This window comes from Marmota marmota, unplaced genomic scaffold (genome assembly GCF_001458135.2).
Source record: "Marmota marmota marmota unplaced genomic scaffold, marMar, whole genome shotgun sequence".
Classification (NCBI taxonomy): Eukaryota; Metazoa; Chordata; class Mammalia; order Rodentia; family Sciuridae; genus Marmota; species Marmota marmota.
The window spans coordinates 17,525,321-17,536,087 of NW_026000101.1; the positions used below are offsets into that span (position 1 = coordinate 17,525,321).

Genomic DNA, 10,767 nt, shown 5'->3' on the forward strand with positions numbered 1-10,767 from the left:
TCTCTCTCAAAGAAAAGAATTGCTGAGTTGCGTATCAAGAGTTAAACATTAAAAAAAAAAAAAAAGGTTTTGTTTTGTTTTTTAGTACAAGGGATTGAACCTAGGGGAGCTTAACTACTGAGTAACATCCCAGCCCTTTTTTTGTTTTTTATTTTGAGACAGGGTCTAAGTTGTTTATGGCCTTGAACTTGTGATCCTCCTGTGTATGCTTCATGTCTACCTGGGATTGCAGACCTGTACCTCCATACCTGGTGTTTGTTTTGTTTTATTAGTTTCATTAAGATTTAATTCAAATATCATTTCCCACTTAAAATGTACATTTTTAAAAAAATATGTTAGTATATTCACACTTGTGCAACAATTTTAGAACATTTTCTTCACCTTCCACACGCACACACAGTATTCTATTGTGTGAGTATACCATGTTTTGTTTATTTATCAGTAATGGACATTTGGGTTTCTACCTTTTAGCAATTATGGATAATGCTATTATGAACATATATGTACAAGTTTTTTGTTTAGACATGTTTCATTTCTCTTGGATATATATATATATATATATATATACACCCAGGAATGAAATTACTGGGTCATACGAAAAATGTTTAGCCTTTTGAGGAACTGATGATCTGTTTTCCAAGGTGCTGCAAATCCCACCAGACAAGTATGAATATGAATTTCTCCACATCTTTGCCAATACTTACAGTTGTGTGTGTGGGCACGTGGGCTGGGTATTGAAGCTTGGGTATTGTGTGCTAAGCAAGTGCTCTACCCTGGAGCTACACCCTTAACCTTGGCCTTTTTTTTTTTTTTTTTTTTTTGGTTTTTTAGTTATACATGGACACAATATCTTTATTTTTGTTTACTTATTTTTTATGTGGTGCTGAGGATCGAACTCAGTGTCTCACACGTGCAAGGCAAGCACTTTGCCACTGAGCTACAACCCCAGTCCAACCTTGGCCTTTTGACTATATCCATCCTGGTGGATTTGAAGTGATATCTCCAGTATTTTTTAAAAATATTTTTTAGTTGTTGATGGACACAATAACTTTATTTTTGTTTATTTTTATTTGGTGCTGAGGATTGAACCCAGGTCCCCATGTGTGCATGGCAAGTGCTCTACTACTGAGCTACAACCCCAGCCCTCCAGTATTTTCTTGATAGTCAATTTTTTTTTTTTTTTTTAACTAGGGATTGAACCCAGGGCCTCCTGCAATCTAGGCAAGTGCTCTAACATTGAATTACATCCCCAGCCCAAGGTTAATTATTTTAAGCAACTATCTTTCCATGTGTTATCTTTTAGAATATCTATTCAGATCTTTTGCTCGTTTTTAAACTGGATTATTTGCTTTTTTATTAATTTATTGTAAGATTCAGTAAGAGACTTTGAGAGCGGGAATGATGAAACCTATCAGTTGGAGTCAACTAAAAAAAAGGGAAAAATGTAAAATTTATTCGTATTTTACATAGCTAATGCACAGTAATCACAATGAGTTGTAGAATTGGAGTTAGATAAGTTTTATTCCAGTAGCCAAGCTCTTAGTCATAACGAAGAATGGATAGTGGCTCTCTGAACTCTTCTAGCTTAGTCCCTTGCTTGCCCCATTCTCAATTACTAAGTCTTGACAAACTCTTGAAAGCCCTACCATCCTTGCCGAACTTTCACCCAGGCGCCGGCAGGTGGCGATGAGGCTCTCAGTGGGCCGCTCTGTCTGACGCGTGCACCTCTGTGCGGGCCACAGACGCTGCAGCTGTACTTCCGGGCGCTGATGCAGGTGAGCCAGGGTCTCCCGAAAACCTCAATGCCGTCAACCCAAAGTAAGGGAGCCCCCACTCCTGCCCCAGCTCGCTGTCATGGCTGCCCAATACCAGGGCCAGAGTGCCCAGGGGGAGGCCGGGTAGCGATCAGAGGAGGCAGAGCCGCGTGGACGTCTGGGTCCCGGCGAGGCCCAATGGGATTTAGACCAGTGCCTCTGCCCTGCTACGCAGAAGAGGTCTTGCTTTGGGTCCTCTTGGCTATCCAGACTGCCGGGAAGCGGAGTGTGACTTCTCCTCGTTCCCTTCGTCCCCGCCAGGCGGCGCCATCGCGTGAGCCCCGGTTCCCCTGGGTCAGGAGTGGACCGCCACTGGGAGTAAGTTCTCCTCGTGGACTCTGATATTTCAACATTAGGATTTCCTGGTTGTATGCAAATTCTTATGAGCTACCAGCAAAGATCCTGAGTAGATATAGGGTGGACTCTGGAAATAGTATTTTTAACAGTGGCTCCAGGTTGCTGCTCATAGCTTAGGGACCTCTCCTCAGAAATACTGGCATAACTCGTGGAGGGGAACATTGTAATGGGTTGTTTATGGGGCTGTTTGTGTCCAGGACTGCTTCTAAGAGTAAGGGGTTCTAGCTGGGCATTGTGTCGAGAGACCAGTATATCCCTACCTCACCCCACAATAATGAATTCCCTTTCCTGTCGCTAGCAGGATGCAGAAGATCTCCGTGTTGCTCTTCCTGGCCTGGGTCTGCTTCCTCTTCTATGCTGGCATTGCCCTCTTCACCAGTGGCTTCCTTCTCACCCGTTTGGAGCTCACTAACCATAGCAGCTGCCAGGAGCCCCCAGGTCCTGGGTTCCTGCCGTGGGGAAACCAAGGGAAGCCTGGGGCCTGCTGGATGGCTTCCCGGTTCTCCCGGGTTGTGTTGGTGCTGATAGATGCCCTGCGATTTGACTTTGCCCAGCCCCAGTACTCACAAGTGCCTGGGGAGCCTCCTGTCTCACTGCCCTTCCTGGGCAAACTACGCTCCTTGCAAAGGATCCTGGAGATTCAGCCCCACCATGCCCGACTCTACCGATCTCAGGTTGATCCTCCTACGACCACCATGCAGCGCCTCAAGGCCCTCACCACCGGCTCATTACCTACTTTTATTGATGCTGGCAATAACTTTGCCAGTCATGCCATAATGGAAGACAATCTTATTAAACAACTCACCAATGCAGGTCAGTATGGGCTCCTTTGGAAGCCAAGAATACTTGGGCAGATATCTTATTTAGAAGTTCTGGAGCCAGAATTTTGGGTGCCCAGCTGCCCACTTGGTTGTGGCCTAGGGGTCTAGGAAGGGGGAGAATGACATTGGGACCTTGTGTGTAGAAAGCTCAGTTTGGGGGACAAAGGACTTTGTCTTTGGTGAAAGTTTAAATCTATGTGGAATGTTGATTTTGATCTTGGGGAACTCTCAGTAAAGGGGCAAGGGAGAAATGAAGAGAAGATGAATCTTGACTCACAAGTGTGAAGAAGAGTATAGGCAGATCCAGTCCCTGTTCACTCACTGACTTGGAAAAAGCAGAATATACCCAGGAAAAACAGGTCAGCAGAGATACCCAGGTGCTGAAAATTAGCAAATCATTTTGGAGGAATGGGAGTGAGAAGTCTAGGTGAAGTATGGTCATCAGGGAAAATTTCCTGATGGGAATTTTGGGCCCTGAAAGATAAGGGTTGCTGGATAGAATAGCTGTGCCTTAAGATACATGGTTGGGATTTCTAATGGGTCTTAAAGGGTCTCCTCTTCTGTTTCTCCCCTGCCCTGACTCCTACTCAGCTTCTGACCACCCTCCCCTCCACATGTCCCTGCAGGAAGGCGTGTAGTCTTCATGGGAGATGATACCTGGAAAGATCTTTTCCCTGGAGCTTTTTCAAAAGCTTTCTTCTTCTCTTCCTTCAATGTCAGAGACCTACACACAGTGGACAATGGCATCTTGGAACACCTGTATCCCACCAGTGAGCAATGGGCCAGAACACTTAGTCCCTAAGACTGGGAACTGGGGACAGCTGCTTTAGTCTACAGATTCTGAACCTCCCATGGGTAAAATGGCCTGGGTGTTTGTTCCCAGACATAGAGGAGTGTTAAAGCCTTGCTGGGGTTGAGGAGCGGGCCTTGGTACCCTGTGCTCAGTGTTCTCCCCTTCACAGTGGACAGTGGTGAATGGGACGTGCTGATTGCTCACTTCCTGGGTGTGGATCATTGTGGCCACAAGCATGGCCCTCACCACCCTGAAATGGCCAAGAAACTTAGCCAGATGGACCAGGTGATCCAGTGAGTGTGGGGTAATGACTGGGGGAGTGGGTTTGTGCCTGAGAATCTCAGAATGTACGGTTCCAGGAGAAAAAGTCCTTATTTGGAGCCTCTTTCCTGGCTGATCTCTATATTTTCCAGGTCTTTTTCTAAAGTTAGGGGTCTCATTCATCTTGAATAACTCAATGGGTGGATTTGGACAATAGATTGAAGAGGTGTCTCTTTGCCAAAGGTCTAGATCCTACTTATGAAAGTCATAGCTTGGGGTGAATGAGTCCTTGAGAAAGATCTTGATCCATCTCTATCCCCTGACACATTTCTTGGTTCACAGGGGACTTGTGGACCGTTTGGAGAATGACACATTGCTGGTGGTGGCTGGGGACCACGGGATGACCATGAATGGAGACCATGGAGGGGACAGTGAGCTGGAAGTCTCAGCTGCACTCTTTCTATACAGCCCCACAGCCCTGTTTCCCAGCACCCCACCAGAGGTGAGGCCTGGACTGTGCCTTTTCTGGTTTACCAGTATTCATTCCTTACCATAATAACAGTATTTTTATTTATTTATTTATTTTGGTACTGGGGATTGAACCCGGGGTGCTCAACCACTGAGCCATATTCCTCAGCCCTTTTTGTATTTTATTTAGAGACAAGGTCTCACTGAGTTGCTTAAGGCCTTGCTAAGTTGCTGAGGCTGGTGTTGAACTCGTGATCCTCCTGCCTCAGCCTCCTGAGCCATGGGGATTACAGGTATGCGCCACCATGCCCAGCATGATCACAGTATTCTTTTTATTTATTTTTTATTTAGTACTGGGGATTGAACTCCGCAGCACTCAACCAATGAACCACACCCCCAGCCCTATTTTGTATTTTATTTAGAGACAGGTTCTCATTGAGTTGCAGCACCTCGCTTCTTTTTTGTTGAGGCTGGCTGGCTTTTAACTCACTATCCTCCTGCCTCATTCTCCTGAGCTGCTGGGATTATAGGTGTGTGCCACCGTGCCCAGCCCTATGATTACAGTATTTTTATTTAACTAATTTTTTTTACATTTATTTTTTAGTTGTAGTTGGACACAATACCTTTATTTTGTTTGCTTATTTTTATGTGGTGCTGAGAATGAAACCCAGGGCCTCGCATATGTTAGGCGAGTTCGCTACCGCTGAGCCACAACCCCAGTTCTGATCACAGTACTCTTATAGGTCACTTTATTTTAGGCTCCCAAATCCATGATCCTGGGATCACTAACCCATGGCTCCACTTATTTCCTTCATCCCAAACACTCAGCTTTCTTTAAATATATATATATATATATATATATATATATATATATATATGTTGTAGATGGACACATACCTTTATTTTGTTTATTTATTTTTATGTGGTGCTGAGGATCAAACCCAGTGCTTCACACGTGCAAGGCAAGCACTCTACTGCTGAGCCCCAGCCCAGCCCCTTACTTCAGCTTTCTGATGAACTCATTAGCCCCTGTCCTTTTCCTCTAGGAGCCAGAAGTGATTCCTCAAGTCAGCCTTGTGCCCACACTGGCCCTGCTACTAGGCCTGCCCATACCATTTGGAAACATTGGGGAGGTGATAGCTGAGCTGTTCTCAGCGGGCAAGGACTCCCAGCCCCACCTCTCTGCTCTAGCCCAAGCCTCAGCTCTCCATCTCAATGCCCAGCAGGTGGGTAAGAGGGCTGGGCTTCTGAGTGATAAAATTAGGGTGGGCATAAGAGAAGCATAATGGCTACTACATTGTCCTTTGTTTAGTCTTCCCACCTTCATAGCCATGTCCCCTTCCCATTATTCCTTCCTTCTATGCTAAACAGAGTTTGGGTCCCTGATTCCAAGTGCCCCCTTTTGTAATACTTATCCTTGCCTCTTCCCCAAATTATATTTCTGACCTGTTCCCCTTGGTCTCTGAACTTTTCTGTTAGGTATCCCGATTTCTTCACACCTACTCAGCTGCTACTCAGGACCTCCAAGTTAAGGAGCTTCATCAGCTACAGAATCTCTTCTCCAAGGCCTCTGCTGACTACCAGTGGCTTCTTCAGAACTCCCAAGGGGCTGAGGCTGCATTGCAGACTGTGATTGCTGAGCTGCAGCAGTTCCTGCGGGGAGCTCGGGCTATATGCATTGAGTCTTGGGCCCGTTTCTCTCTGGTCCGCATGGCAGGGGGTGCTGCTCTCTTGGCTGCTGCCTGCTTTCTCTGTCTGCTCGCATCCCAGTGGGCAACATCCCCAAGCTTCCACTTTCGCCCTCTGCTGCTTATACCTGGGGCCTGGGGCCTGGGTGGAGCCATACTATATGCAGGACTCCTGGCAACTACTGGGCTGAAGCTGGATCCAGTGGTTCTAGGGACCATGGCTGCAACAAGCTCACTTCTCCCTTTTTTGTGGAAAGCTTGGGCTGGCTGGGGGTCTAAGAGGCCCATAGCAACTCTGCTTCCCATCCCTGGGCCTGTCCTTTTACTCCTGCTCATTCGCTTGGCTGCCTTCTTCTCTGATAGTTTTGTTGTAGCCGAGGCCAGGGCTACCCCCTTCCTTTTGGGCTCACTCATTTTGCTCCTGGTTGCCCAGCTTCACTGGGAGGGTCAGCTGCTGCCGCCTAAACTGCTCACAATACCCCGCCTTGGCTCTTCTTCCCCAACAGGCCCCCCACGGCACAGTGGTGCATATGCCCTGAAGCTTGGAGTTGGGTTGCTTTTATGTACAAGGCTAGCTGGGCTTTTTCATCGCTGCCCTGAAGAGACACCTGCTTGCCACTCCTCTCCCTGGCTGAGTCCTCTGGCATCCATGGTGGGAGGTCGAGCCAAAAATTTGTGGTACGGAGCTTGTGTTGGGGCACTGGTGACCCTATTAGTTGCTGTGCGACTATGGCTTGGCCGCTATGGTAATCTCAAGAGCCCTGAGCCCCCTGTGCTCTTTGTGCGCTGGGGGCTGCCTGTAATGGCACTGGGCACTGCTGCCTACTGGGCATTGGCATCGGGGGCCGATGAAGCACCCCCGCGTCTCCGAGCCCTGGTTGCTGGGGCATCAGTTGTGCTTCCTCGGGCAGTGGTGGCGCTGGCTGCTTCAGGACTCATGCTGCTTCTCTGGAGGCCTGTGACAGTGCTGGTAAAGGCTGGGGCAAGTGCCCCAAGGACCAGGATTGTCCTCACTCCCTTCTTGGGGCCCCCTACTTCTCAAGCTGACTTGGATTATGTGGTCCCTCAAATTTACCGACACATGCAGGAGGAGTTCCGGGGCCGGCTAGAGAGGACCAAATCTCAGGGTCCCTTGACTGTGGCTGCCTATCAGTTGGGGAGCATCTACTCAGCTGCTATGGTCACGGCCCTCACCTTTTTGGCCTTTCCACTTCTGCTATTGCATGCAGAGCGCATCAGCCTTGTGTTCCTGCTTCTGTTTCTGCAGAGCTTCCTTCTCCTGCATCTGCTTGCTGCTGGGATACCCATCACCACCCCTGGTAAATATATATCTCAGCCCTGATTCATCTAAGGATAGTAATGATATGAGTCCAGCCCCTCTTGTTTTCAAGGAGGTGTTGTTCCTTATGTTCCTCACCTTGACATAGGGTCTCATGCCCCACACAATTGGGAAAGTCTTACTAATGTCCTTTCTCTTACCTGCTGTAGCCAAGCTGATCCCTCCCATTGGCTTTAATGAGTTCCTGGAGGTGGGGGTAGGAGGAGTGATAGGTAAGGAGTCCTCCAGGACTCATGGAAATGCTGCATCCTTATGAACACATTTCCTTATTCTCCAGTGATAGAAGTGGCAAATTATGAATACAGTATGATAGTGAGCTGTGTATGTGTGAGACAAAGAAATAGATTGAGCATAGTGGGATTCAGATTAGGATGCCTGGAGTTTGTGCAACAGAGGGAATTAGAATAATGAGAATGTCCAGGCATGGTGACTCACTCCTGTAATCCCAGTGACTCAAAATGCTGAAGCAGGAAGATTGCAAGTTTGAGGCAAGCCTTGGCAACTTAGTGAGATCCTATATCAAAATTAAAAAAAAAAAAAAGACTGGGGATATAGCTCAGTGATGGAGTACCTCTGGGTTCAATCTCCAGTGCCAAAGAAAAGAATAATGAGAGTGTTGTCTTATAGAGAGGTTGGGGTGGTGGGCATATGTGTATGAAAATTACCACTGAATTAGCGGCTGTATATGATGGTGGGGTGGTAGGCTATGGATTAGGGGATGAGATGTAATCATAAAGACATATACTTTTTCCTCCAGGTCCTTTTACTGTGCCATGGCAGGCAGTGTCAGCATGGGCCCTCATGGCCACACAGACCTTCTACTCTACAGGCCACCAGCCTGTCTTTCCAGCCATCCATTGGCATGCAGCTTTTGTGGGATTCCCAGAAGGTCATGGCTCCTCTACTTGGCTTCCTGCTTTGCTAGTAGGAGCCAACACCTTTGCCTCCCACCTCCTCTTTTCAGGTACCTCCTTGCTTCCTCTCCCTTACTTTCATTGTTTTCTCTGGCTTTGTGGAAAAAAAGGAAAATCCTGAATTTAGAAAGAAGATGTGGTTTCGTTAGATCCTTGGCATCCCTTGGCCTAGGCTAATTGGAGTCTGAGCCAATTAGGGTGGTTGAGGACTAGGGTGGACCAATCTCAGTGTCTTCCATTGATGTCAGCCCTGCCCTTTCCTTGAGGCAGTAGGTTGCCCACTACTTCTGTTGTGGCCTTTCCTATGTGAGAGTCAAGGGCCAAGAAAGAGGCGGCAACCCCCAGGGAGTGAAGCTGAGGCCAGAGTCAGGCCTGAGGAGGAGGTGGAGGAGCCACTGATGGAGATGAGGCTCCGGGATGCACCTCACCACTTCAATGCAGCACTTCTGCAGCTGGGCCTCAAGTACCTCTTTGTCCTTGGTGTCCAGGTACGTATAGAGAAATCAGGGAGCTAGTAATCTTTTCTCATGTGTGTGTTTCACATTCTTTCATACTTTAAAAAATCCTGGGAAAGCAGGGTACAGTGGTTCATGCATATAATCCCAGCTACTCAGGAGGGAGAGGCAGAAGGATCCCAACTTTGAGTCTAGCTTGGGCAACATAATGAGACTCTGTCTCAAAAACAAACAGAAAAACCTTGGGAATGTCTCAACTGAAGTATAGATAAATGAAGAGGTTGCCTAAGCCTGGTGACCTCAAATGACAATTTTGAGACTTAAACCTGTGTTTCTTTATCTAGTCCTGGATCATTTACTCTACAACCTAGATCTGCACCTTGCTAGTTGCATTTGGGAATTATGGACATACTGGAAAGACTTAAGTAATGGCCAGGATTCTTAAACTATGATCATGGAGCCTCCTCCTTCTCTCTGGATGCAGAAGATGTACTGACATCTTCCTCTACCCTGGGAGTCAAAACCTAATTGTTAGCATCAAAGATGGATGGTGACTTGCCCAAAGTCACTGAGTTAGTAGTTGGGCCAGGGCAAGAATTAGGTTTCTTAGCTCATGTCCCAGGGTTTTTGTTTTTTTTCCCCCAGAAACACATGCTGCTTTCCTTTTTCTTTCATTTTTTCACAGTGGCCTATAGCAGTTTTCCCTTTGCTTTGCTTCTTCCTCCCTTTCCCAAGTAACTGGGACTCTCCTCTCTCTCCTTAGATTCTGGCTTGTACCTTGGCTGCCTCCATCCTCCGCAGGCATCTCATGGTCTGGAAGGTGTTTGCCCCCAAGTGAGTGGATTTACTTAAAAGGGAAGATGGTGGGTGGGAGAAATTTAGAGCAAATTAAGAACATCCAGGATGAACAAGGTTTTGCCTCTGTAGGGAAAAAGCACTAAACCTACTCTTTGATTCCTGAGGCACTCCACCTTTCTTTGTAGGTTCATTTTTGAGGCCATAGGCTTCATCGTGAGCAGCGTGGGACTTCTCCTGGGCATAGCATTGGTGATGCGAGTGGATGGTGCTGTGAGCTCCTGGTTCAGAAAACTAGTTCTGGCTCAGCAGAGGTAGCCTAGGCTATGGATGCTTACATCTGACTACAGAGAGAACTGGAGAATAATATAGCTTGGCCTGTACAGGTGCTAGCTAAACTACAAGAGAGGCTCAGCCACATCTCTTTCCACCATGCAGCCAGGCACTGCTGGCTCTGGGACTTCATTATTTTAAAATTCAAAATCACAGTGGAGTCTGATCCCTAACTCCTGATTTGGTTGCATCTGATGGATAAGGGTGTTAGCTATGGTGGGTCTCCAAAGTGGAATAAAAAAAATGTAAATATGTTTGTCTGAGATGTGGGGGAGTCCCCACTGTCATACATGTGTTGAAGGGAGGGTCAGTCTCCTCTCTCAGGCAGATTGGATCAGTCATCTTAGACATGCTTGGCTATACCTGAGAACCTTTGGCAAGCGGTTGGAGTTGTCTGAATTTACTGCCCCCACTTTTTCCTAAATCAGTCCCATTATCCCACCTATGATTTTCCTTTGCTATTCAGTCAACACATTTTTTGAGTTCTTACACACTTTGGCTGATTGCAGAGAAGACTGAGAAGATAAACCCAGGTATCATAGAGTACACAGAAGCCCCAAATCATCTTCCCTGATGTGTCCTTTCACTCTAAGACACTTTGCTCTTCACTTCTGTGGAAGCCTCCCTAGTTTCCCAACCTGTGCTGTCTATTTATTTATTTATGATACTGGGGATTGAACCCAGGGGTGCTTTACCACTGTGCCACATCCCTAGCCTTTTTTATTTTTT

At 47.0% G+C, this 10,767-nt stretch overlaps 1 protein-coding gene across 9 annotated transcripts; it reads left to right on the forward strand.

The window, feature by feature from the left end:
• The first annotated feature begins 1,508 nt into the window (after positions 1 to 1,508).
• Pigo (phosphatidylinositol glycan anchor biosynthesis class O) lies at positions 1,509 to 10,290 on the forward strand. 9 transcript variants are annotated; one of them, XM_015492388.2, is made up of 12 exons: positions 1,509 to 1,775; positions 2,076 to 2,132; positions 2,470 to 2,984; positions 3,619 to 3,762; positions 3,955 to 4,078; positions 4,389 to 4,548; positions 5,561 to 5,740; positions 5,994 to 7,521; positions 8,299 to 8,505; positions 8,726 to 8,943; positions 9,674 to 9,744; positions 9,894 to 10,290. In XM_015492388.2, exons 3-12 carry the CDS (start codon positions 2,474 to 2,476, stop codon positions 10,021 to 10,023), a joined length of 3,273 nt encoding a protein of 1,090 aa, XP_015347874.1. In that variant the 5' UTR covers positions 1,509 to 1,775; positions 2,076 to 2,132; positions 2,470 to 2,473; the 3' UTR covers positions 10,024 to 10,290. The 9 variants fall into 9 exon arrangements, with proteins under 9 accessions (XP_015347874.1, XP_015347876.1, XP_015347875.1 ...); XM_015492390.2 differs by having other exon boundaries at positions 1,510 to 1,775; positions 2,473 to 2,984; XM_015492389.2 differs by lacking the exon at positions 2,076 to 2,132 and having other exon boundaries at positions 1,510 to 1,775.
• The last annotated feature ends 477 nt before the right edge of the window (positions 10,291 to 10,767 follow it).